This window comes from Rhamphochromis longiceps, linkage group LG11, assembly GCF_057381845.1.
Source record: "Rhamphochromis longiceps isolate RC_006_pf linkage group LG11, R_longiceps_female_GT1.1, whole genome shotgun sequence".
NCBI classification, from domain to species: Eukaryota; Metazoa; Chordata; class Actinopteri; order Cichliformes; family Cichlidae; genus Rhamphochromis; species Rhamphochromis longiceps.
In genome coordinates, this window is record NC_140567.1 from 39261964 (window position 1) to 39289166 (window position 27203).

Sequence of the window (27203 nt, forward strand, 5' to 3'; positions counted from 1 at the left end):
AGGCCGAGCAGAGGAACCTGTTTCAGTTTCACCTCCGTACCTCCCAGCTTCGTTTCAGGATCTGCTTCATTAAAGGGAAACCGAGCGTGTGCAGCAGCACGGCGAGGCCGACTGGTCTGACTGGAGCTGCCAGCTGTTATTTTTTTTTTGTAATGAATAAAAAATAACATGACGTTTCTGTGCTGATGTTTGTGATCGTTCAGACACTGCTGCACTTCACCCAGAAACCATCAGAGGGCGTCACAGACCAAAGGCAGTGAGTCTCAGCTTCGATCTGATTGGGCGTCTCATGAAACACTAAAAATAAATCGTTTATAAAATCAGGTTTTACTTTCGTAAAACTTGCAGGTCACTTGTCACAAAACTTTGATACGTTTTTATTTTTGGATTTATGTCATGAAAGCATTTTTAGATTAATATTTATATTTTATTATTATTATATGTTTTGATATCTTTTCCAGTTGTCTTCATAATTATTACTTTAACAATTGGTGTTTTTATTTGTTACGATTTTTATGATTTGAATTGATTTTTGTCAGTTCCTTATTTTAATATTTTTCTATTTAATTTAACAATTTCTGAGTTTTCAGAGTTTCCTTTTTAATCATTTATTTATTTTTTGAAGTTATTTTTTCATTGTTACTGTTTATTATTATTTATAGGTGAGCAGTGCTGTTGGCCGTGGGTGTCGGCTGCTGGTGAGTCCGAGCTGATCGGGTTGAACCTGCGGCTCTAATCTGCTGCTGTTGTTTTGGGCGGATTGTCCCTTTAATGATGGGGTCGGGGATAATCTGCAGATGAGCCGCCACCTCTCGCTGTGACCCAGTTTGTGATCTACACTGGGACTGAAACTGACTCCAGATCAGAGCCGAACCTGGAAACATCTGTCAGATCAACCCGATGCAGATCTAGAGACGAGGACGGCAGAGCAGCTGCAGACTCGTGAGGACGCGGCGTCTGCAGATGGCGTCTGCAGTTTGCGGACACCATCTGCAAACCAAAACTGCAGTCTGCAGTTCATGGCATGATTTCAGAGTTGATGAGGATGTTGGGGCAGCCTGATGCGCGTTTCATCACAGTTTTGGTCAATGCTAACAGTGCAAGCACGAGCTGCAGTTCATGCGACGGCCACAGGAGGGCACTAATTAAAGATCCTGTAATGGAGCACAGTAAAGACGGGCGGTCGTGTTGGTTCGGTGAGCAGGGTCGGAGAAAGCGTTTTATCGTCATTCTGATTAAAGTTAGTTTCTCTACATTTGAGTCGTTTGGTTTCTTGACCAATGACGCGCTCGCTGTGAGCTGATGGTGCTCACCTCCATCCATAAATCACCAGCAGTTGTTTCATTTTTTGGAGTTTGAGGCTTTCAGATATTTGTCAGTACTTTAGAGATCACCTCCCTCCTCCTCTCTCCCCCGCTTGTGTCCACAGGCTGAGGTCAGTTTCCTTCGCCAGGCGCAGGCGGCGTCTGTGTGACACATTTCACCCTCGTGGATTATCTCTGTGAACACGCCATAATCTACATCATGCTGTGGATTAGCACAGATGTCTGTGGGATTACAGAGAGTGCCGCGTGTTTCCTGAAGCTGAAGCTGGAACCAGGCTCAGCTTCAGGTCTCGGGTCTGTTCAGCCCAAAAGGAGGAGACTGTCCTCCCAGTCGGAGGCAGCGGAGCCTCTGCTGGACACCAGAGGAACTGCAGGCTCGAGCGTTACTGCCCACCCTGTGACGTCAGCGCTTTCAGTAGCTCTCATTCTCGGCCACTCCCGCTGTCCGCCGGAGGGGGGCGCTTCCGGGCTGCCGATGAGCCGCTGAGCCAGCGGGCAGGCGGGGAGGGGGGACAGGGAGGAGGAGTAACCGGACACCCAAGCACGGAGTGGCTGCTGGCCGGTCAGAGTGCGGCGGAGCCCGGCGGCAGCCACAGCAGCGAGTCGCTCAGCACAGTGACACCGAGCAACAGAGCCGTGGAGCGGCGGAGCTGAGGCGGAGGCTCCGGTCTCCCCTGCAGGAGTTTGACTGCTTTAACGGCTCTCCGAGTCTCCATCGAGCGGATAACGGAGTTCCCGTGAAAGTGGGAGAAGTGTCGCGATCAGCCGCCGGACACCGGCAGCATGAAGAGGAGCAGCTCCGGGAAACGGGTGAGTGATACCGGGACAGAGGGCGACCCCCGGGGCTCTCTCCGTTAAAGCAGAACTCGAAGAACAAAAGCCCGAGGATTAGTTTTATTCTGAAGGCAGAGAGCTGCAGGCTTCTCAAGAACCCACGTCCGGTTTTCATAATAAAGGCCTCACTCTGCTGATGCTTAAAAAGTGCCAAAAGGCCAACAAACAGACGGAGAAGTGATGTTTTTAACAGTGACCCGGTCTGTGAGGGTCTGTGAGGTCCAGGCCGGTCCTGGAGGCTTTAAAGTGACCTGAATGTGGTGTGATGGTTAATCTGCTCAGCAGCTCCAGTTTCAGTTACAGCCTTTAATGGACTTGCATAACAACCATCTGACCCCAAACCGGCTGAACTCAGAATGAAAGCAGTTAGAGGCGGGCTCTGTCGGTGCTACACACACCTGTCTGTCCACACAGGTGAGGATGAAGAAACAGAGTAATAGAAATCAGTGTCTCCCAGTCTGTACACAACAGAAAACAGAGTAGAAACAGCAATAGAAGCATGAATAGAAACACAAGTAGAGTATTATAAACAAAGACTAAAAATACAAACTGAGGAGATGAGGTTGATTTAGGCTGAGCTTCTGGAGCCGTGTTGACAGGTTTCCCTGCTCCTCACCTGCTCTGTCGGCTTCCTGTTTCTTGTCTCAGGGCGCGTCCGAGTCGGCGCCGCAGAACGCGCCGCCTGATAAAGTGGGCTGGATCAGGAAGTTCTGCGGCAAAGGGATCTTCAGAGAGATCTGGAAGAACCGCTTTGTCTTTCTGAGAGGAGACCAGCTGTTCATCTGTGAGAAGGAGGTGAGTCAGAGAGGGCGGGGCCTACAGGTGACCAACCCCTGACACTCACTCACTCAATTAGTCAATCAATCAATCGATCAGTGGACATGATCAGAGGTAGAAGGTCTCTGATCCTCACAGCGTGATCACCTGTAACCAGCAGGCAGGTGACACCTGTGATGTCATTAAGAAGGTTAACGAGGAACAGATTTAAAGGGAGTGCGCAGCTTTTTTATGAAACTGTTACAGAACTTTACAGGAGAACTCTTGCAGAGAACATCTGACATGTTGAACTTGGTAAGCACTGAAGTACCTCAGAGTACTCCAAAGTACCTCTATGTACATGCATTGAGAGTATTGTGTGTAGTATTTTTAGCCTTCCTCCAAATTCTGCAGTTCAGTTTGCAAACAGAAAGATTCTCCTCGGGTTTCATCAGCCGACGTTCTGCAGGAGTCGAGTTTCAGTCCGAGCTACAGATACACAGAGTGCTCCGGTTTCACTGCTGCAGCACAGGAAAAGTGTCCTTACAGAACCCTTATCACACAGGGAACGTCGTCATAGAACCCTTATCACACAGGGAACGTCGTCATAGAACCCTTATCACACAGGGAACGTCGTCATAGAACCCTTATCACACAGGGAACGTCGTCATAGAACCCTTATCACACAGGGAACGTCGTCATAGAACCCTTATCACACAGGGAACGTCGTCATAGAACCCTTATCACACAGGGAACGTCGTCATAGAACCCTTATCACACAGGGAACGTCGTCATAGAACCCTTATCACTCAGGGAACGTCGTCATAGAACCCTTATCACACAGGGAACGTCGTCATAGAACCCTTATCACTCAGGGAACGTCGTCATAGAACCCTTATCACACAGGGAACGTCGTCATAGAACCCTTATCACACAGGGAACGTCGTCATAGAACCCTTATCACTCAGGGAACGTCGTCATAGAACCCTTATCACACAGGGAACGTCGTCATAGAACCCTTATCACACAGGGAACGTCGTCATAGAACCCTTATCACACAGAGCCTAGTTTCCCTCCTAACACAACCTCTGTGTGAAAAGGTTTTCTAACTTGTTCTCGGGTTCTGGGTGTGGTACCTGTGTGCAGCGGTGCAGTATTGATCACTGTGGTTAGCTCGTTAGGTGGCCACTGAGTTAATAGCTTTGTTCCAACACATGAAGCGGCGCTGCTTTGCAGCGTGTTCACAGAATTACACTTCCTGACCCTTTTTCAGATTCAAAGATTTTAGCTGGTTGTAAAATCTGTTTCGTGTTGCTCAGTGTTCCACTTTGTGTGAGATGGGGCTGGAAATATGTTTTTGCTCCGTTTGCTAATGTGTGTGTGTGTGTGTGTGTGTGTGTGTGTCAGGGACATTGTGAAACGAGGCGGCCTCTGGTTTGTGTTTGTGCGTTCACATCAGTCTCCGTGGTGCATTCAGGTTCCTCGGCTTCCTTTCTTCAGTTCCTCTTTTCACCCGTCGTTTGGCAGCGTCAGTGTGAAGTTACACATCGAAGCTTCCTGAAAACTGTCTCACCACCAAATTAGGATGTGTCTGTGTGCGCGGCGTCTCTGCTGTTGGTCGACAGACTCTCTTCTGCTTCTGTGGCTCTAAGTTAGGCATGTGTGAAGCTTCAACATGTCAGCAGCTCGACTTCCTGTCCTACCAGGAATAGAAACCCAGTGTGACACCAGGGAAACCACACACACTGAAATACACTCTGAAAGCACACACACAGAGGTTTGTAGTCCTGTCTCTGTGGGGACTGAACCACGTGTGGGCACATCGCTCTGCTCGTCGGTTTCATCTCTGAGTTGGCATTGTAGTTTGGGACAATAAAGTTTTAGTGAAAGCGTCTTTCCCGCTCTTTTATGGGTTTATTTGTTTTTTAATTGGTTATTTGTTGTCAGTTTATTGGTATTTTTGACCCTCAGCACAAATAAACAGAGTTGTGTAATCAATCATCAATATTCAGAGTTTGGTGCCAGAGGAGGAGGAGTTACATAACAAGTGTCACATCCATCATAATCAATCACTTCCTGTCTGCTGTTACAGCATAAAACCGTCAGCAGCACAAGAATCACCTGCAGCCTCAACGTTCCTGTGAAAACTGACTGAAATATAACTGGCAGGTGCAGCAGCCAATCAGAATGAAGTAGGCTTTCTATTAGAGATGGACCGATCCGATATTACCTATCAGTATCGGTCCGATACTGACGTAAATTACTGGATCGGATATCAGAGACAAATAAAAAATGTAATTCGATCCATTAAATATCAGAAAAGCACCTCACAAAACTTGCTACATGGCGTAACTCGGCTCATAACCGTAGCACGTGGGAGCAGTGTGGTCACGTGATAGAGCGGCTGTGTGTGTTTGTAGCATCGCTACCAAACCAGCATTTCATCTCCGAGGAGGTGATCCCACAGAGAAGTAAAGCAAGTGTGTAAGTCCATCTCTGAATGTTTGTAAAGCATTCCTGCGTTAAGCTTAACAACTGATATATATGGAGCGACTGCCTCCCCCTCCCTCTCCTGTTGCTGCTTCAATCATGATCAATGATCAGCTGATCGTCTCTCGTTTGTTTTTGGCCCACTTTGCACCAGAAAGAGGAAACCAGCGGCTGAACAACAGCAGCACGTTTAAGCTTGATCAGCTGTTGTTAGAATTTATTTAATATTACTTTCTACTCGAGGATCTTTTTCTACGTAGCTGACGCTGGTAACTGTGCAGGGGCGGATCTAGCAAAGTTTAGCCAGGGGGGCCGATAGGGCATGAACAGGGAAAAGGGGGCACAAAGACATACTTTTCTTTCTTATTCTCATTTAAAATGTCAAGCTTTTAATAAATAATTATCTGACACCCAAAGTTTTAATCTGATATAAAATGTATAGAAGTCCATTATTGTATATAGTAACTGTTAAGTCTAATATACCCTAGTAAGCTATAGTACTTTTTCCTTTGGGAACCATCTGTGCAGTCTGCAATTTTGTTGAAGAAAGATGTTGAATCTATTTAATTATTCTTGAAAAATAATTGATTTCTGTGCATTTTTTTCCACCCTGCATCAAATTAAGGTTGATTACGTCGATTAAGCATCATGAGGTGGAGGGTGGGAGGTTCCCTATTTTTTTTTGCTGGGAGTTTGCAGCCCTATTAGTTAGGTTGCTTAATATTTCTGCTAAGTACTCTTTAAAATACCAGAATAGGGAGGATGGTGCAGGTTTAAGTTTATTAGATTGATCAGTTTTGCTGAACTATGAAATATTTTGGGTGCAGTGTATTTTTTGCATACAGTATAACAGAATAGCTTGTGTGTGTGTGTGCGTGCGTGCGTGTGTGTGTGCGTGCGTGCGTGCGCGTGTGTGTGTGTGTGTGTGCGTGTGTGTGTGCGTGCGTGTGTGCATGTGTGTGTGTGCGTGCGTGTGTGCATGTGTGTGTGTGTGTGCGTGTGCGTGTGCGTGTGTGTGTGCGTGTGTGTGCATGTGTGTGTGTGCGCGTGTGTGTGCGCGCGCGCGCGCGTGTGCGTGTGTGTGCGCGTGCGTGTGCGCGTGCGTGTGCGCGTGCGTGTGCGCGCGCGTGCGCGTGTGTGTGCGCGCGCGCGTGCGCGTGCGCGTGCGTGTGTGTGTGCGCGTGTGTGTGTGTGCGTGCGTGTGCGTGTGTGCGCGTGTGTGTGCGCGCGTGTGCGCGCGTGTGTGTGTGTGCGTGTGTGTGTGCATGTGTGTGTGCGTGCGTGTGTGTGTGTGTGTGTGTGTGCGCGTGTGTGTGTGTGCGTGCGTGTGTGCGTGTGTGTGTGTGCATGTGTGTGCGTGTGTGCATGTGTGTGTGCGCGTGTGTGTGCGTGTGTGCGTGTGTGCGTGTGTGTGTGTGTGCGTGTGTGTGTGTGTGTGTGTGTGTGCGTGTGTGCGTGTGTGTGTGTGTTAAGCTGCTGTAATCCTCAGGCAGCATCTGTGTTACACACATCTGTCTGCATGTGTGCGATCAGGTAAACAGCTGATCAGCCGTCCTGAGTCAAGTTTCTGGTCTTGTGGTCAGACAGACTCCTCCTCCTCGTCCTCCATGTTGGACTGCAGCTGGCGGTCCTGGTTTGGTTCTGGAGGTTCACTCGGACCGGACCCTCCTGCAGGTGTAGGACAGCGGTCATGTGCTCTGACAGAGCGTGCCTGGTTTTAGTTTCAGTCACCGAAGCATCAGACCTGATTCACGAGCGCAATCCCGATGACCCCGTGACCTCAGAGCACCGCCAGGGGCGGGGCTACACGGTGAATGATAAGTCAATTCTGTATGACTGACTTGTTTGGTTTCAAAGCCAAGTGAACTCAGAACCATGGTGCCTGAGCTGGTGGCCTGGTGCTGCACGGTCAAATGCAGCGTCCCTGGTTCGATTTCCACCCGAGACCCTCTGCTGCTCTCTCACCCTGCTTCCTGTCTTCTCCTCACTCTACTACATCTCCCATAATCCCTCAGTGCACCACCCCCTACCCCCGATCTATCAGACACCCTTCCACCCTCCATGAGAAGAGGTCTGCTGGGTGGAGGAGGGGCTGCTTAGGAGGATTTCTGTTGGTTTCTACAACCCCCCACCCACTCTGCAGTCCCCCCCCCACCCCTGCAACAACATTGCAAAGAGGAAGTTTTTTTTGTTTTTTTTTTGAAAATATTTTTTATTGAAAAAAGAAAACAACAGTACTTGCAGTTACCAAAATACAATCAACCTTTCTTCATTTTCCTAAGTAAATAAACACACATATATATGAAAAAAAAGCCCAGAACGCCCCCCCCCCCCCCCCCCCCCCCAGTCCCACACAGATCAACACAACCATCAAACATATTAGAGGAATATAACAGTAACAAAAGTAGATTTAAACAGGCAATACCTCTAGACTAGCAAAATAAGAGATAAAGGGTTGCCACTTGTGAAAAAATTTGGCTGTGCAACCTTTCAACGTATATTTAATTTTTTCAAGTTTTAAAAAAAACATGACATCTTTAAGCCACCGGGAAATAGTAGGACACTTAACAGACTTCCAATGCAACAATATTAGACGTCTCGCTAATAGGGATGTGAAGGCTATAATGTCCTTTTGTGTGGAATCAAGTGTAAGTGAGCGAACAGGAATCCTGAATACAGCAATCAGAGGACAAGGATGAAGAGTTACCCCAAGAACAGTTGACATAATAGCAAAATACCCTGTCCAGAAACCTTGTAGCTCAGGACACAGAAAAAACATGTGGCCGAGGTGACAAGGAGAACCGTGGCATTTATCACATTTATTTTCCACTTCTGGATACAATTCAGAAAGTCTAGACATAGAAAAATGCACCCTGTGTAAGACCTTAAATTGAATAAGTCCAAGACGAGCGCAGGAGGTGGAAGATCGTACTCTCGCTATAGCCTGTTCCCAAGACTCCTCATGTATTCGAATTCCCAGTTCTTCTTCCCGTGTACACTTAAGCTTAACATTAGAGTGGTTACTAAAAGACAGAATAGCATCATAGAGTTTTGAAATGGTTCCTCTGTGATGAGGAACAAATGATAACGTAGTTTCCCACTGCTGTTCTGGAGGCAAAGAGGGAAATTTGGGAAACACTTGGCAACAAAATTTCGAATTTGAAAATAGCGAAACAAATGGGTCATAGGGAGATTATAACGAGAAGACAAGTTGGGAAAACTATCGAAAACACCATCCACATATAAATGTTTGAACTGTTTTATACCCTTGTCACACCACACTGAGAATGTCGAGTCCAAAAGTGAAGGGGGAAACAAATGGTTGTCGCTTAGAGGACCCGAGGAAGACGGCATTACAAAATTAAAGTGACGTCTAAACTGAAACCAGATTTTGAGTGTGTTAAGAACCACCTGATTATCAGTGTACAGAGAGGGTCTCACGGGTAAAGAGGAATAGAGCAAAGCCGGTAAAGAAGAGCCCCTACATGATGATAGCTCCAATTTACACCACGAGGAACCAGAAGATTTTAGCCAGTAGCAAAGTTTATGGATGTGAGCGGCCCAGTAGTAGACTAAAAAATTAGGTAATGCAAGTCCTCCACTAAATCTGCATCGCTGCAGCAAAGTTTTAGAGACCCTAGGTGGCTTCCCTCCCCAAATGAAAGAACCAATAATCTTGTCCAGTGAAACAAAAAAATGTTTCGGCAAAAATAAGGGAATTGACTGAAATAAAAATAAAAATTCTGGTAAGATGTTCATTTTAACAACATTAATCTTGAGGAAGAGGAAGTTTGATGTGCGTTATAAATAAGTGTCTGTGTGTGTGTGTATGGGGGGGGAGTCCTGCCTCCCAGGAAGTCTCACTTTAATGCTGGTTAATAATGGATGCTGTTTCCATGGAGATTGATGAGCTGATGTGACAAGAGAAACCTTCACTTAGCACATGCTAACACGCTGAGAGCTGGTGTGTGTGTGCACGTGTGTGTAAACCTAAACCCAGAGTGGATGTAAGCACAGAGCAGATCAGCTGATAGCGGAGGGTCAGTGCTGCTCACATCCAAACACCTGCTGCAAAACACGAGGCAACAACCAATCAGCTTTCATGCTTCAGAGCACCTCACAGTGGCGTTAGCATCAACATCTGTCCCTCAGACTGAAAGATGAGCTCCAGATGTTCAGCTGATGTCAGACTACAAATCCCATCAGGCTCAGTGAGTGTGAGGCTTTCACCGAGTACCATTAAGGGGATCCACCTGGATGTGGGTGTGGCCGAACAGCCTCTTACTGGAGAATAAAGACATGTTGTTTTGGTCATGTGAGCGATGACGTCCACCAATCGCAGAAGTAATTATAATGACGGATAAGGTCACCTCAGGTGACACAGACAACATCAGGAATCCTGCAGTTTCATTAAAAGGTTAAAGGTCAAAGCGCGTCCGTTGAGAGTTTAGTAGTAATAATGACAGTAGTGACCGTTGTCAGGAGTTTGTACACATAACAAATAAAAGAATAATGAGGTGATGCTGATTGATCAGGAGGATGAAGGTTCGTACTCATGCACAGACTAACACTGTTAGCAGGTGAGGTCAGGACACCTGACTCACCTGTCCAATGACCTTCGTTACCTGCTGTCACGACCTGTGCCTTAGCTGTTCCTTAGGCAACAGCCTCAACCAATCAGCAACCGTGAAAGAGGATTCCAGATGTCTGTCTGTATTACCTGCCTATGTTACTTACCTGTAATACCTGTGTGTCTGTAGGTGAAGGAGCTGGGTCGAGCTGACGAGGTGTTGGACCTGTCGGACTACGAGCGCTGCGAGGAACTCAGGAAGAACAAGAGCCGCAGCAAGAAGAACCACAGCAAGTTCAGACTGCAGCGCTGCAGCTCGCCAGGAAACACGGTACACCTGACACACCTGCACACACCTGACACACCGTGCTGTTGCCAGCTCACTGTCAGGTGGACCTCACCTGTCTGCTCTCAGCCTGCTGTCCCAAACGACCAAAAGCCACCACACCTGATCCCTCGTCATTATCATCCGCCCTTTTTCCTCCTCCAGCTCATCCGAGGGAAACCGAGGCGTTCCCAGGCCAGCTGAGAGATGTCACGTCTCCAGCATCCTGGCTCTGCCCCGGGGCCTCCATCTGTATTATGATGATGATCATCATCATTATTCACAAACAGCCAATGGGATGAGGAGGAGTCTTTGTAAAACTGGGAATTAGGTCACAGAAACATATTTACAGAACATCAAGGCTCCTTTTTCCTGGTGATAAGTGTCAGTAAGCTCCTCCCACATGTTGGTGGTGTCACGAGAATCCCGCCTGACGGCGGCCTGAGATTCATCTGTATTTGAGTCGGCTGTCATGTCCACGTCCACAGACACTTCCCATGGTGTTTGGAGTGACCGCCATAAAAAGTTGCAGCAGGCGAGTGTGAAACTGATGAAAGCTGCGTCCATGTTGGTCGTGCTGGTCCCATCAGAGTCCAGAAGGAGCGCCAGCAGGGGAGGACTCGCTGTGATTAACACCATCCACGCCTCACTTGTCCCATAAAGAGCAGCAGCAGCGGTGCTCAGCACAGAGGCAGAGCTCTGATTCATCAAACCTCCTGTAACCTAAGGTCATTGATTATTCATGTTCCCAGGCGGCTCGTGTGTCGCACGGTCTGCACATGTGCAGAAGCTCAGAGTGAATCTGAATAAAACCTCCGTCTGAACTGTGCAGGAAAGCAGGTGGAGCTGTTATTGACCCGACTCAGCAGCGGCTGTCAGTGAGCACAGGTGGAGCTCCAGCTCCAAGAGGCTTTCCTCGACAGCAGCACACACACACACACACACACACACACACACACACACACACACACCAGATGTTCGCAGATACCCAGAATGCTCTTGGGGAAAGGGGGAGGGGCGGATCAAGTGTCCTGCAGACTGGGTGGCAGATTCTATTACACACACATACTTGTCTTTGGGTACTTGTGAGGACCATCACTGACGTGTGTTACCTGAACGGGACCTGGTCTTGAACCCTGAAACCCCTCCAGAGTTGAAATATGCCATGAAATGCCAGAATCTGTGCTGCAGGTTTCCTGGTGATGTCATATACAGGACAAATTCTCGGAGGGGTGGAGACCTGATATCAAGGTCCGCCTCCTGCACCGCCAAAGTCTCTGTGTGGTCAAGCCACGGCCTCTTATTCCTCTTATGGAGGGTTATTTTATTTATACAGTTTATTATTAACTAACCTTTTTCTTAAACTTCACACAGGTATTTTATTTTTAGGCATTTTAAGTTTACTTTTCTATTGATACAATTATAGGAAATGTCTTTTTCTTTTTCATTTATATGGATTTTTCCATCTATATGTATGTATTTTATGTATTTTTTGTTAAGATATGCGGGCGATCTTTATCTTCAAGCTCGGGTCCTCTACCTGGGAGCTTGAGGGCCCTGCGCTCTTCTCAGAGGTCTTACAATAAAGTTTAAACTCCAGGCGTGCTTGAAAAAAAAATGTTTTATGAGCTTTAGCAGAGTTAAGCGTTAGCAGGAAATTAGCTAACTGGTTTCCAACTAAAGAGGGTGTTTCATGTTCTGAGTGAAGGATCTCTAAATATACCGCTCTGCCATGACTGTGGGTGTTATCAAAATTAATTTCAGAGATGTTTGGAGGGTCGTGAAGTTGGCCTAGATGACATATGATGATGTGCTAGCTGGTGGCTAGTTACAGAGCTATAATTAGGCTAAAACAAACACATTAGCACAGGAAGATGGAGGATGAGGATCAAACTGTTCTCAGTATGAAACCAGTGCTGTCGTATTCCAGAAAGAAGAAGCCAAAGACAGAGTAGACATCAGTCCACAGAACATCTGAGATGATTCATTAGTCGTGAATCGGTTACCTGCTCACGGTGAAAAAGTCCTGATCTTGACCTTTATGTCCACTCTGAGAAGGGTTCTTTTCTGAAGAATAAATATGTTTTGTGACTGTTTCCCTTTTTTCCTTTACTTTATGCAACAAAGAAAAACCCTGCTCGAAGCAAGTATATGTTCAGAAGTAAATAAATAAATGGTAAATGGCCTGTATTTATATAGCGCTTTACTAGTCCCCAAGGACCCCAAAGCGCTTTACATATCCAGTCATCCACCCATTCACACACACATTCACACACTGGTGATGGCAGCTACATTGTAGCCACAGCCACCCTGGGGCGCACTGACAGAGGCGAGGCTGCCGGACACTGGCGCCACAGAAGTCACACAGTGCATGTCAAGACTTTTATTGTGAAAGGAAGAAGCAGGAATATTGCACCTTATGTCCGTGTGCAGAAACAAAGAGCTTCGGTGTGCAGTTTGGGTAATGACAAGATAAACAAAAAGGTTTTTTTGACAGAACGGTCGAAACGATAGCTCCATTTTAATTATTTTACTGCTTTCTAGTGCAGTAGAATCCCTTTCTGTGGTTACTGGTGACATCGCAGCACCGCTTCACATGATGTCCTCCATGTTGGTTTGAAGTGTGACAGTGAGGACCCTACAGGTCTTTGCACTAATAGTGGTCCCCACATTGACAGACAAACATGTATACACACACACACACACACTCAGCAAGTGTCACCCACCGAGGCTTCGTAATCCAGCTGAAGGGGGACAGGGGCGGGGTCCTTATGTGTGATGTCAGCAGTTCTATCCAATCAGTGTTCACAGTAAAGCAGCTTCTGTTATAACGTACAGACGTCTGTGTGAGACCTGCTCTGAATAATAAACACAGATACTTTCAGCTCGAGGTAAAATCATTTCTGCGTCTGTGGCGTCTCCATTAAAAGCTCTAAATGCCTGAAAAACTGAACCAAATATTGAAACATTAAAAATACAAACCGGCGTGTCTGATGGCGTGAGCGTGGACTAACTCTGTTGTGTCTCTGCTCTGTTGCAGGTTCCCAACCTCGTCTTCCTCGCTGTCAGCCCAGAGGAGAAAGAATCCTGGATCAGCGTCCTGAATGCCGCCATCACCAGAGCCAAGAACAGCGTTCTGGACGAGGTGTGATCTTTGATTATGTAAACAGGGAGCCCCGCTGTGTTTAGTCAGTAAGATTGGGCCCGCCTTTGTTCGTCAGCAGCCTGAAAGCCGCAGACTTGTTAGTAGTTTGTCACCTGGACAGATTGTGTAGTTTTTCCAGGTTTAAAGATGGAAGCTGTTCGGATCAGGTGAGGACGTCTGGGACAGTCGACGACCTTTCACCCTTGAGCTGTAAATGAAACTGAATCGAGGTTTTCGTTTCCGAGTGTGTCTGACGTGCAGAACTGTCCGTGGCCATCGTACGTCGAACACGTCAGTGACGCTAAAATCAGACTCTCAGGCAGCTTCTGAATGTGTTTATGTGGTTTGATTCTTTTATAAAGGAAGTAGACATGATGAAAGCAGAAGTTACTGAACCTGAACATGCGTGTTTCATGTGACTGGGCTGCTTCCCCCACTCACTTCCTGTTACACGGCTGAGCGGCGTCTGATTTTAATGCAGGTCTGACTCTCGATGTTGGCGTTTCCTGCGACTTTTCTGTTTTGATGTGTTTATTCTGTAGCAGCGCATGTGCCAGAGCAGCTGTCTGCCTTTTCCACCGCTCGATACTCATGTCGATACCCCGATCAATAGTCTTTCACAGCGTGTTCCAGGCTAGTGGCACATGCATGTCCTATTGATGATGTGCTGTGTTACATCCAAACTCTTGAGATCATGATGTGCGGTGGCCACGCCTTAGACTGGGTGTCAAAGTGGTAAAAAAAAAGTGAGGAATCTATCCAATCACCAGGTAGAAACACGCCTCATAAACAGTCAACAGGAAGTACGGCCAGCGTCAGCAGGACGTCCAATCCTGAGCTCGTGCTGGCTAATGCTAAGTTACCTACATGGAAGCGTTCGCGGCTCCGTCTGTGAGAGCACCATGATGATGATGATGATGACTGCAGGTCGTGTAACTGCTTAAGGTGTCTTTATGTGATTGTGTCAGGTTTGTCCTGGAGGAGCTCCCACAGTGATTGGTGGCCACGTGCCTTCTTCGTTTGTTTTTAGGTGATGGTCGAAGACTCGCAGCTGTCTCATCTGACTCGAGATCGAGTGAAGATCCCTCACAACCGCCGACTGCCAACCAGAGGCCACCTGCTGGCTGTGGTCAGTATCCTCCTCTTCCTCTGGGACTTTATTCTTCATCAAACCTCGAACTTCTGATGTGAATGATGAGGCAGGTTACAGGTTAGCAGCGGGCGCATCCTGTTGGGACACTTTTTACAGTGTGCTGTTTGCCTTATTTTGGAGGTGTTGGTGGGATTTTCAGTGTTATTCAGATTTTGGGGCAGCTTTGAGCCGTTTTGAATGGTTGGTAAGTTTTTCCACAGTTTTTTGTGTTTTTTCAGCAGATTGTTTTCTGGATATTTCGAACAGTTTATCGATGCCGTTCACAGTTGTTCTTTGTTTTAATAGAAGCATTGAACAGTTGTTATTTTGGGGTTTTCTTTGGCACGAATCGTTTTTCCTCTGCTTTTCACCGAAACATTTGTTCTGACCTGTCAGGTATGTGCAGACTGACTGTGGGACTCTTTGTTCTGGTGGTCAGAGCGGCCTGAAAAAGCTTTTTTCCGTCAGACTCTTTGTGTCTTTGTTGATTTTCCTCCTCTCTCTGTCTGTCAGGCCTCCACCTCCTCCTCGGATGGGATGCTGACTCTGGACTTGATCCAGGAAGAGGATGCTGCAAACACTCAAGGAACCGGCTTGGAAAATTCTGCATCCCACCTCAGTCCGGACTGTGCCAGGTCCAAAACAGATGGCGCGCTCTCAGCTCGGACTGCCGAGGCTGCTGGGAAATCTCACAGCCTTCCCCGTGAGGTGACGGTGGTCTCAGAGCAGACCCCCCAGCCAGAAAAACGCCTCACGACGGCAGAGAAAAACCGCTGCGCCTCCATGGATGAGATCCTGAGCCACTCTGAGACTAGAGCCGATAAGAGTAAAACGGCTGCAGCGAGTCGTTCGTCTGCCTCCGCACCGACCGCTGCGATGGCGCCCGTCAGTCAGCTGCAGGAGCTCATCAGCCAGAAGTTGGAGAAGACGGAAAGGCTGCTGAAGGAAGTGCGGGGCGACACCGAGGGTGAGCGGGGAATGGTGAGGTGGGGGAAGGAGTCGACCGAGGCAGAAAGACTCCTGAAGGAGGCGAAGGCGGCCTGGAGTCAGGCGCAGGAGGTGCTGGAGGAGGTGAAGGAGCTCAGGGAGTTGTACCAACAACTGGACTCCACCTCCCCTATCACCTCTTCTAAAAGTTCCAGACTAAACCGCAAGAGCCTGATGTGAGCCGGCCGGTACGACTCAGCCCGGCCCGGGTGAACGGCTGTGTCCGATGGACTTCCGATGAAGATGGACGAATCACTTTAAAACTCTTTAAATTCAGGTTTTAGCTGCTTCCAGGACTTGATACCTGAGGCATAGATCCCTCAGAGACTAACCTACAGGTCCCCTCAAACCTCCAAACCTAACAGGAATTGTTCCTCAGAAGGTTCCTGATTCTGGTTGGTCGGCTCGTCGCTGCCTTTGATTAACCCGAGTAGTTTTTCAGTTTAGGTTCCTTTAAAGGAAACTTACCTGACGTCAGTGTCAGAGAGACCGGAAATGTGCCAAGACAAGAGTTTGGAGACGTGGAAACTGTGGACCCCGATCTCATTCTGGTCCACGGCCTTACCTGTGGATCCTTTATGCTCTGCTTCCTGGGACAAACCTTCAGTTTGAGGCTTAAAAACTGAAGAGGAATCAGTCGACGGTACGAATGCAGGGTGTTTACTGTGGAGGTCAGAGTTGGAGGACGACTCTGAAAGTGACGGTACGAACTGGTCTTCCTGCTGATGGTTGGTTTCCCCCACAGACGCCGCTCAGTACCAGCTTTTTCTGGAGCTCTGGACTTCCATCAGAACCAGTTAATGCGACTGGTTTTGTTCTTTGCTGACTGCAGAGGAAGTCGTTCTGCAGAGGAAAAAGCAGTTTGTGCAGTTGTTATTAAGGAATTTAAAGTCGGTACATCAGATGTTTGGTTCATCAGAACAAACAGCTTACTTTCACACGTTGTTAGAAAAGTTCACACAAGAACAACCAGAACCAGTCATGGTCTCAGCCGCCGTCACAGAAGCCGGCGAGGATGAACCGATCTACGCTGCGACCGGCTTTTGCTTCCCGAGTCGTCCTCCTCGGACTCTTCTTCTTCTCTGAATGTGGCCGCCTTCAATCTTAGCTGGAAACTCAGGTGTAAAAGTTCATCAGGAACTGGACCAACTGTCCAATCAGAGCTCCTGAGGTCTGCACTATGAAGCAGGTTCAACACTCCAGGGTATCTTTAACAGCCATAGCATGACCTCCAATCATGCGTGTCCATGGAAACAACCCGTCACACTCACAGAGAGCTTCTTCGCGGTGCACACCTATGAGCGTGCTCAGACGGTTTACCAGAAACTGTTTTTATTTGGAGTTTTTCGATTCCGCAATAACAATTAGCGAGTTTCCTCGGAGCATAAGTTTATTTTTTTATCAGATTGTATCGAGCTGGAAGATGATCAAGGTTCAGTGGGAGCAATAAATAACAAACAGGTAGCTTCATTTTTGTGTCTCACATTCAGCACATCCGTCAGAGGTGGGTGTGAGAACCGGCTGATTGTGATTGATTTTATTGATCTTTATTTGTCCTTGCACGTGCTGTATTTGTTCCTGTTTCCTCTGATCTTCCTGTGTTTTTTTGATCATTTTATACTCGCACTTCTCCTCGCCAGCTGCTGTAGCCTTAAACCCAGAGGGGATGATGGGAGATGTAGTCCTGAAGGGATGTGAAGCAGGTGGTGATGCTGTGAGTCCTGATCAGTTCATGTGCTAAAATAAAACCTGCAAACTCAACCTGGATCTGTGCCGTCTGTTTGATCTGCTAATGAGGAGTGAGTGTGTGTGTGTTCCTGTTTTGAGTCAATGTGGGGCCACACAAATTGGTTCGTAATAACTAAACTTGAAGTTTGACCACACCGGGGGGCTCGGGTTAAGTTTATTCTGTGGAACGTTGGATTCAGATTAGATTTAAGGTTTAGATGAATTACATTGTCAGTTTACTTCCACAGACATATTTAATCAGGAACATCCAATCAAAATTCTCAAATTTCACTCACAAAAGGCTCTGACAGCACAAACACGGTCCAGAGGTCCAGTTCAGGTGATGCTAGCAGATGGTTAGCAGCTACAGATACCTGTGGGTCAAAGACGACACGCCCCTATTACGTTAAACACGTTTATTTCTGCTGTAACGTTTTAACATGGAGTCTCTGAGACAAACTCACTGCTGCCTCTGCTGGACGTCAGAGGATCTGCAGGAAACAAATGTGAGTTAATGTAAAGTCCTCAGAAGTGATGAAAACTGAACTTGAAGCGTGTGAGCTCTTGTTGCTAAGAGACCTGCTGTTGCCAACTGACTCTCAGCTGAGATGAGAAACACCTTCAGGTCACACCTGCAGACTCACCTGTCTGTACTAATAAATGCTCAGCGTGCCGGTTTTCAGGGCGCACTCCTGCACCTCAGCTAAAAAACGCCTCCCAGGTGCTCGGATCAGCTCAGACCAAAGGCAGGAAGCATCATCGTGACTTCTGCTGGTTAAAGGTTGCTCCTGCGGAGGAGCCGGCTGGTGTGTGCAGAGGCTGAGCTGAGATGCAGGTGTGATACCTGCAGGGGGTTCGGTTACAGTGAGATTCAGCAGACAGCGTGCACCACATTTATTATTCTAAACCTCTAAGGACGAGAGCGGGACACTGACGGCGTCGTGACCAGCCTGTGAAAACTTTAGAGTCATGAAAAGGAGAACAAAGCTGAGGAAGAGCAGGCCCACTCATCAGTGACGTCTGAGAGCTTCAAAGTCCCTCGCTGGTCACCGCCCTGTGGTGGACACGCCTACCCTCTGGCTACGCCCCTGCTGCAGTGTAAAGCAGGTGTTTTCCAGCATCAGCAGGTGTGCAGGTCGCTCTCAGACGTCTCATTCAAACTGGATGCAAACTGCAGATCATTTGCTTATCAGGTGGAGCCTGATGATTGAAACAAATCAAAGACATTTACATACACACACACACACCTGCAGCACACAGGTGAGGCACACACAGGTTAGTCGCCTCCCTGTGGGAACATCACCAAGTGCCATAAACAAAGTCAGTAAATGTCAGGTGAACATCAGATTGATGGATTGGCTCAGATTTACTGATCAGAGTGTGTGTGTGTGTGTGTGTGTGTTCAGTTAAACGGCGTTACCTCATCAGTGTCAGCTGACTGCAGGTTTCATCATAAACACTTCTGCTTCATGACTGACCAACGATGGGCTGCGAGGTCAGTTTCATGATCACAGACAGAGAGCTGGGGAACACCTGCGATCACAGAGCCCGCGGCCCACTGAGGCCGTGCTTCTGTACGGTGACCTCTGAGACGGATTATAATGGTAAAAGATCGAAGAGCAGGTTTAAAATGAGGAACATGGTCAATGATTTGGTACCTGAAGCTTATCAAATCAGTTTTATGACTTTATGAGTCTCACGATGAACTTTGACCGCCTGATCGTCACCATGACGCTGTAAGACGCCCGAACGCTCGTCTGTGAAAAACAGACTGCTTCAGATTCTGTTTAATTTCCTCCTTTCTATAAAAAGTGAAGTAAAACATTTTTATCACAGAAATCAGAGCTGTGTGTGCTTGGCTCCGCCCCTCGTTGTGATGTACATCCATATAAGGAAAAAATAAATCTTCAGAGGACCGAGTGCTCATGACAGGAGTATATCGAGTCAAGACACACACACACACACGCACAGCAGGAAGCGTGACTGCAATGATGTGAAATCATTTGATGAGCTGTCAGCAGAAAGAACCAATCATCGGTCAGCAAGTGATTCATGTGCTTATTACAAAATATTCAAAATAAAACATCTGAAAAATGGGCGTGGCTCACCAGGGAACTTATTTTAACTTAGACAAATATCTGGCCTGTTCTCAGGTGACACATTATGACCCTCACAAAGGGACAACTCTGCCCTCTGCAGGCAGAGAGCTGCAACTACAGCTGGAAACCAACAGGTTGGAAACCTGCAGCAGATTTCCACAAAAAGGATTCATCACTGGATACTGATCATGGCGGCACAGGAACACACTCCAGGAGCTGGGCGCTGCCACAGCAGCCAAACCCGAGACATTCCTGTTGGACAAACTGGACACGCACGCCGCAGTGATAGATGTAGCTACACCGAGAGACGGCAACATCAGGAAGAAGACGAGGAGCCTTTCCATTTCTGATTGTTCTTTATTCTAAAGTGAAAAATAAAATTGTTTTCATAATTTAGGGCGTGAAGAGATGTGACGAGAAAGGAGAAGGCGTGGAGATTTCAGTCATTTTATTCAAAAACACTCTGGTTACAGCAACACGATCAGAACACAGGAATAAAAAAATAAAATTACGGAGGAGGAGCATCGCTCCAGCTTCACGCTTCCAAACTTAACACGACAGATCAGGCCAAACGGACGACAGCACAAACCTACAGAGACCAGTTCACTTCTATTTACACAGGGACCCGTGGGGGTGGGAAGGGAGGCCGCAGACCCACAGGTGACGGGGGCGGGATTAAAACAGTAACAGTCAATTTAAAAGAATGAAGAAAAAAAGCTTAGGGGAGGAGCCAACTACAGAGAGCTTTGGAGTCATCCAATCAGAGAGCAGAGAGGAGGGCAACTCTGGATCCATGTTTGGCGCAATCAGCTGCTGAGAATCATGGGTAGTGTAGAGTGGAGTCACAGGGTCAGAAGAACTGGGTTGACTGGGAAGAGCTCCGCCTTCCAGCTGATCAATAATCAATAAAGGAGAGACAGGAACACGCCGCGTTCTCTAGGTAGACCGTCTGGCAGCGCTGTGATGTCTAAGAGCTTGGAAAGAAAAGCGTCTGGACGTCTTTAAGTGGCTTGAAGATGTTTCACCTCTCATCTGAGACGCTTCTTCAGCTCTGCCCTCTGCAGTCCAGACGCTTTCCAAGCTCCTTAGACTACGATGACCTGGATGACTGAGAACCTTCACAGACATAATTGAGAAACACCAATCACGAAGGGCGTTCCTGGGATTGTTAAATATTCTGTTCACAGGAGTGGGGAATGGCGTGTTGCCGCCCCCTGCTGTCTGTGATGAGGATGAGGAGGTGATGAATCTGGAGCAGACTGAGGAGCTGCTGAGGTGTTCCTATTTTTTTGTCCTTCGTGACTTTCTTGAATTCCATATCTGTGCGTGACATGTCTGAGGGAACGCGGCGCATTTCTGAGCTCTGTTATCGACCTCCTGCTGACCAGCTGGCTGGCGGAGTGACATCACCGCGGTGAAGGACAGCGATGAGCCTGATCGCAGTTTCCTGTTTGTCTGGAGCTCCAAAACCACATCCTGCCAGGGTCAGGGGGAGGTGGGGAGGGGCGGGGGTGTCAGACGATATAGAGTACGAAGGTGATTGGACTACTCGTCGTCGTCATCTTCACCTTCATCATCGGCGTCTCTCTTCCTCTTCTCGCCCTGAACAGCAGCGCCGTCCTCATCTGAGGAAATCAGAGCAGCCATCAATCACCTGATCAATAATCAGTAATCAATAACATGGTGACACTGAGGAGGAAGCAACCCTGACAGAACTACGATTCCTTCACTCAGCCGAGAGAAGAGCAGAAAGCATTTTTACCACTAGGTGGCGCTGCACTGAACGGGTTTCATTGAACACATCAATCACATGACAGCGAAACTCGCAATGACTCATCATCGGGTAACTACGCACATGTAAAAGCTGTCACCAGGGAAACGTGGCCTAAGCGTGCAGTTTAAACGCCATGATGTGATCGTTACTGTAACACAGACATCGACGGCGAAGTCACCGTGACGACCGCCACAGGGGCTGTAAAAAAAACAACAACTCCCCTCCCCCCAAAAGAATCCAATCACGTTTCAGCGACACAAACCTCCGTCCTCTTCTTCCTCCTCGTCCTCTTCGTCCTCCTCGACGTAGTCTCCATCGTCCTCTTCATCCTTAAAATATGTTAAAAACACGTTAAACTCAACTGTGAGCACGCCGTGAGGCAGGCTCCTCCTCCTCTGCTCTCTGTTTACCTTCATTATAAATGAAGTTGTAAGTCATGACCTCTCACCTGGATTCCCTCCTTCATCAGGTACGACAGACCGACCTCGTCTCCCTCAGAGCCTTCCTCATCCTCATCATCGTCTTCATCGTCGTCATCTCCCGGCGGGCCGGCTTCATCATCCTCATCTGGAACAAAACATCCTAACATCAGAAACAGGACGTTCGTCCTCCCCGTGGACCACTTCCTGTCCTTAATTCGAATTAGGCGGCTGAAGGCGACCAGCAGATCTGCACGCGCTCACTGGACGGAAACGTTTATGGCTTAACGAAGTGTGCACATGAAAAACAAATAGACCCCGCCCCTCGGTCAAGCCAGAGAGACTCCGCGTTAGCGGCTCACCGTTCTCGGCCTCGGAGTCGGGCACCTCATTGTCTTCCTCGTCAAACCCGTCCAGGTAAGTGAGCTGAGGCAGCAGCTCGAAGACGCCCTCTCTGTAGTCGTCCAGCGCTGAGACCTCACAGCTGTACAGGTCCAGGCTCTTCAGGTTCTTCAGGTTTTGCTGCAGTACAAGAACAAAGCAGAGGAACCCTCAAAAACATGGACAGCAACGCCAGAATCCCCGACTTTAATCTGCTGCTACGTTTCAGGGTCTCCCATCGACAGGTTCGGGTGTTTCGTTAGCGATCGGCCTAACGAGCTTAATGAATGGACGTACCAGAGGCTCGATCGTGCTCAGATCCTTGATCTTGTTCCCGCTCAGGTTCAGGTAGGTCAGGCTGGGACATTTCTCCGCCAGCGCGTCCAGACCCCCCGAGATGGTGTTATCGCTCACCTCCAACTGAAACACAGGAAATGCATCATCATGCGTGCTGAGAGGAGGAAGCAGCACACAGACAACAACTACTCAGCTCATTCCCGCCAGATCTTTCCTCATCTATCGACTCTGTAGAAGTACTACAGTAGTACAGTACTGCAGCAGTACTTCAAATATTTTCATTCATCTCCAAAAGTATGAAACTTTGTTTCCATCACTGAAAAACAAATAAAGTCAAACATAACTCCAAATTCTGAGTTGAAATTTCAAGTTAGTACTGCTAACCAGGATCTAGCTCGGTGGATGACATTTCCTTATTATCCGGATGCAGATGGATGATGTGTGTGGGCCATATCCCTAAATTTGAGTTCGGTATCTCAAAGTGCACAATACTGCTTTCCTGTGGCAGAAACAAGCTGATGCATAAAAGTGGAATATCGTTCATCTTCTCAGTGTGAGGGTCAGTGCTGGGGTCAAAGGTCATAAGACACATTCAGAAGGTACATCCAATCAGAGGTCACATGTGATGTTCATCACAGCACACACGCCGATCCTGACTGTGCTGTGTTCAGGTGTCGTAGCTGCGGGTGAACTGACCTTGCGTAGTTTGGGCAGTGAGGGCAGTTTGGAGAGCGAGCTGAGGCCGACATTCACCATGCTGAGGATCTCCAGCCCCGTGTAATCGTCTGTGAGTCCTTCCACCTCACCGTCGCTGGAGCGACAGTTATCCACCACCAGCTCGGCCACCTGAGCGCCACCGCATCACATGACAAAGAGTAAAATTTACACCACATTATACATCACAGGTTTATTCAAACTTTCAGTTTGCATGCCTCACACTCACCTGTTGCCACCTGGTGGCGTACACACAGACTGCAGTCTGTGACCGTAAAATATAATGTGTTAAATAAACGATCTTCCGACGTGTGCGCATTTAAAAATTACTGTAGCCCCGGGGGGGGGGGGGGGGGGGGGGGAGACAGTTTGCCCGGCTATTACACACTCACACATCTCCCTGCCCACAGTTACAGGTGTGTACCCAACTTCATACACACCTCTGGGCCTCGCTTCTTGAAAACGAGACCTCATATAGAATACAGGGTGGGCCATTTATATGGATACAGCGTAATAACATGGGAATGGTTGGTGATATTAAAGTCCTGTTTGTGGCACATTAGTATATGTGAGGGGGCAAACTCCTCAAGATGGGCGGTGACCATGGTGGCCATTTAGAAGTCGGCCATCTTGGATACAACTTTTGTTTTTCCAATAGGAAGAGGGTCATGTGACACATCACACTTATTGGTAATGTCACAAGAAAAACAATGGTGTGCTTGGTTTCAACGTAACTTTATTCTTTCATGAGTTATTTACAAGTTTCTCTTTGTTCACAGCCATTGACATGTCGAAGGTTAACACGTGAGGAGCGAAATCGTGTTGATATCTGGTGAACGCAGTAACCGGGTCATTGCAGCAGATTTCAATGCAAGACACCCTACGAGACCACCCATCTCCCATGCTGCAGTCAGCAAACTGCTTGCTAAGTTTCGTGAAACTGGTTCAGTGTTGGATTTGCCAAAATGTGGACGCAAGAAAACTGTCAGTAATGAAGAAACATCAGTGGCTGTCCTAGCTTCATTCAGCAAGAGCCCACAGCGTAGCACTCGCCGCATGTCACTGGAGAGCGGCATTAGTCGGTACAACTAATGGACCCACTATCGGTACAACGATAGTGGGTCCATTCTTCATCAATGGAAACCTCGAGGCCATTGGATATTTGAAATTGCTACATGATGATGTGTTTCCCTCTTTATGCGCTGAAGCTGGCACGTTCCCTGAGTTTTTCCAGCAGGATGGTTCACCACCACATTATGGGTGCCAGGTCCGAGCATTCCTAGATGAACAGTTTCCTGGAAAGTGGATTGGTCATCGTGGGCCAGTTATTTTGCCCCCAAGGTCTCCCGATCTGACCGCCTTAGACTTTTATCTTTGGGGTCATCTGAAGGCAATTGTCTATGGTGTGAAGACACGAGATGTGCAGCACCTGAAACTACGGATACTGGATGCCTGTGCTGGCATTTCTCCTGCGGTGTTGCTATCAGTGTGTGAAGAGTGGGAGAAGAGGGTTGCACTGACAATCCAACACAATGGGCAGCACACCGAACACATTTTATAAGTGGTCAGAAACTTGTAAATAACTCATGAAAGAATAAAGTTACGTTGAAACCAAGCACACCATTGTTGTTCTTGTGACATTACCAATAAGTGTGATGTGTCACATGGCCCTCTTCCTATTGAAAAAACCAAAGTTGTATCAAAGATGGCCGACTTCTAAATGGCCACCATGGTCACCGCCCATCTTGAGGAGTTTGCCCCCTCACATATACTAATGTGCCACAAACAGGACTTTAATATCACCAACCATTCCCATGTTATTGCGGTGTATCCATATAAAATGGCCCACCCTGTAGAATAGAATTCAACTTTATCGTCATTGCTCATGTCACAGCTACAAGGCAACAAAATGCAGTTTGCATCCATCCAGAAGTGCTTTAGCTATGATATAGTGATCTCAATGAGATTTACCTGTACAAAGGTGAAATAAAAATATCAAAGAACACACGTAAAGCTTCACCAGCCCTGGGTTTGAGCATGCGCGGTTCATCATGATTTATATGTTTCGATGACAACGAAGACAACAACACAGTTCCAGCATTGGGGGGGGGCTGCATGTGTAGAACAAGTAAGCAGGTATGGCAGTTCTCAGGTACATGAATAACCACGTGGTGTAACGCTGTATATGCCCAGCAATTGGTGAAGAGGAGGCATCTAGTAAACCCAGGTTTCAGACGTTTCACAAAACTAAACGAGGGTCACTTTCCTTCCGTTTCGGTCAGAGCTCTTCGCCCGGGCCAGCACTCCCCCTCTCCCGTTGGATCTCATCCATATAGCGGTTAGTACGTGACCAGAAAACCGGCGCTCAGCTTCACCGTTACGATCACCGGTGGGAGAGCACACCTCACCCACCAAAGCTGTGCGTGCGAGAAACTTTTTAAAAACCCTCTCCGTCGTTTAAATCCGCCTCCCACCGAACCTCGTGCAATTTTTGTGAGATTTAAGCGCGCGGCACTCGTGCGCCTGAAAACACAGCGAGGAGGGCGGGAACAGCAGACTGAACAACAACTGTTAAAACTCCAATTTAACGTGAACAAAGTATCAATTTTAGACTGCGCCTGTGTTGAGCTGACCCGTGCCGACAAAGAAACTGTGGAGACCCTTTAATGATGTTATGGCAGAAAAAATGACTTGACCTAGGACTATGTGCACTTAAACGCTGAAATGAGAATGGAGTCCGGCTGCAAACGCCATCACAGCACGACCATCGCAGATCAGTAACTCTCTAACGGTGAAGGTTAAAATGGGAGCCGGCTCGGCCGAGCGGTCGCCCCGGGGCGTTCAAACAAATGCAGCGGAGCCCATCCACAGTCCGCGACTGCATTTTCTCGGTACCGCCGAGCACCTGCGGCGGCTCTCGGCGCACTCACTCGGCCGCGGTTCTGTTATGCGGGCTGGGCACTCGGCAGGTTAGCCTGTTAGCCCGTGTGCTAGCTGTGGGAGGCTCGCGCGAGGCTGCCCCGCGAGAAGTGAGCGCGGGAGAGGGAGCGAGCCTGCACGCAGCGGATTCCTCCTCCAGGACCAAGCGGAGTTTCCTCCATGTTGGAGCCACAAACATGTCGCGTCTAATCGTTCAAAAACACCGACAGAAGATCAGTCCGCGGGTTGGGAAAAGTCGACGGCCGCCCACGCCGAATGTTATCAGCGTCGTCATAGCTTCACACTGCATCCTTCACCAGTTTCTTCAGGAAATAAATAAATTAAAGTGTTGTAGTTACTTGCCTCGGCTGGATTTCTGTTCCTCAGCTCCAGACTAATCCTCTTCTTCATCTCCATGTCGAAGCCCGAACAGAAGGCGAAAAAACAAAGTATAACAAAGGAAAAGTGAAAATAAAATGCGCGTCAGTGAGACCCTCCTTCTCTAACGGACACAAGGCGACAACTAAACCTCCATGTTCGCTGTTGCCGGTCCGCCACTGTTAGACCACGCCCCAATCTAATGAATATCCATATTTTTAAGAAGCTTAACCTGCTACTGGTCCAAACACGATCAACTCACTAAGCCCCGCCCTAGAATCTTAGTATGCAGAGACCTCGTCTGCGAGTGGCTGTAAATGCAAATACGTCACTTTAGTGTTACCAATGAGAGGATGAGCACGAAACGTTTAAACTTTACAGGCGCCCTCTCTTTGTCCTTGTTGGCGCCATATTGTAATGATCATCGTGATCATTTTTCATTGATTACCGCAAAATAACCACAGTGTTTACATCAGTAAATCACTTATACACACATTATAGCATCCAGCTTTGTGCCTTTGATCTGACCACAGAAGCTGTTTGTTGTTTCAAGTATTTATTGCAACAATAAACATGATCCATATCATAGTTAATCAAAGTATTTTCTCAATCTTTTCATATTTATTAAAGGTTCTATTCTCCTTCTTCTTTTTCTTGTTATTAAGAGCCATGGGAGGTGACGTGGTAGAAAAATATGAAACAAATACATCAGATAATTTACTTGAACATTTTTTCTGTAAGGAGCAAAGTGACCGAAACACAGATTTTCACGTTTTCAAGTTTAGACTTTGCTTTCATCAGATAATCAGATGATCCATGATTTTCCTGACCTTTAACCTTCCACCTGTCTGATTGCTGAGGTAAACATTAGATACCACCAAAGTCTTTCCAGACACAAATCTAAAGGCAGCCAGAAACCCTCGGGAGCAC

At 47.6% G+C, this 27203-nt stretch overlaps 2 protein-coding genes across 2 annotated transcripts; one reads left to right on the forward strand and one right to left on the reverse strand.

Moving 5' to 3' along the window:
• Positions 1–808: 808 nt before the first annotated feature.
• On the forward strand, positions 809–17325 carry LOC146660035 (pleckstrin homology domain-containing family O member 1-like). The gene is made up of 6 exons (XM_085424052.1): positions 809–2135; positions 2808–2954; positions 10166–10306; positions 13341–13445; positions 14476–14574; positions 15091–17325. Exons 1-6 carry the CDS (start codon positions 2109–2111, stop codon positions 15742–15744), a joined length of 1173 nt encoding a protein of 390 aa, XP_085280178.1. The 5' UTR covers positions 809–2108; the 3' UTR covers positions 15745–17325.
• A 2499-nt stretch (positions 17326–19824) lies between these two features.
• On the reverse strand, positions 19825–26443 carry LOC146660036 (acidic leucine-rich nuclear phosphoprotein 32 family member D-like). Its single transcript, XM_085424055.1, has 7 exons — positions 26259–26443; positions 22959–23108; positions 22263–22385; positions 21947–22106; positions 21614–21732; positions 21428–21494; positions 19825–21016 (listed from the first exon to the last, which is right to left on the reverse strand). Exons 1-7 carry the CDS (start codon positions 26310–26312, stop codon positions 20937–20939), a joined length of 753 nt encoding a protein of 250 aa, XP_085280181.1. The 5' UTR covers positions 26313–26443; the 3' UTR covers positions 19825–20936.
• Positions 26444–27203: the final 760 nt, after the last annotated feature.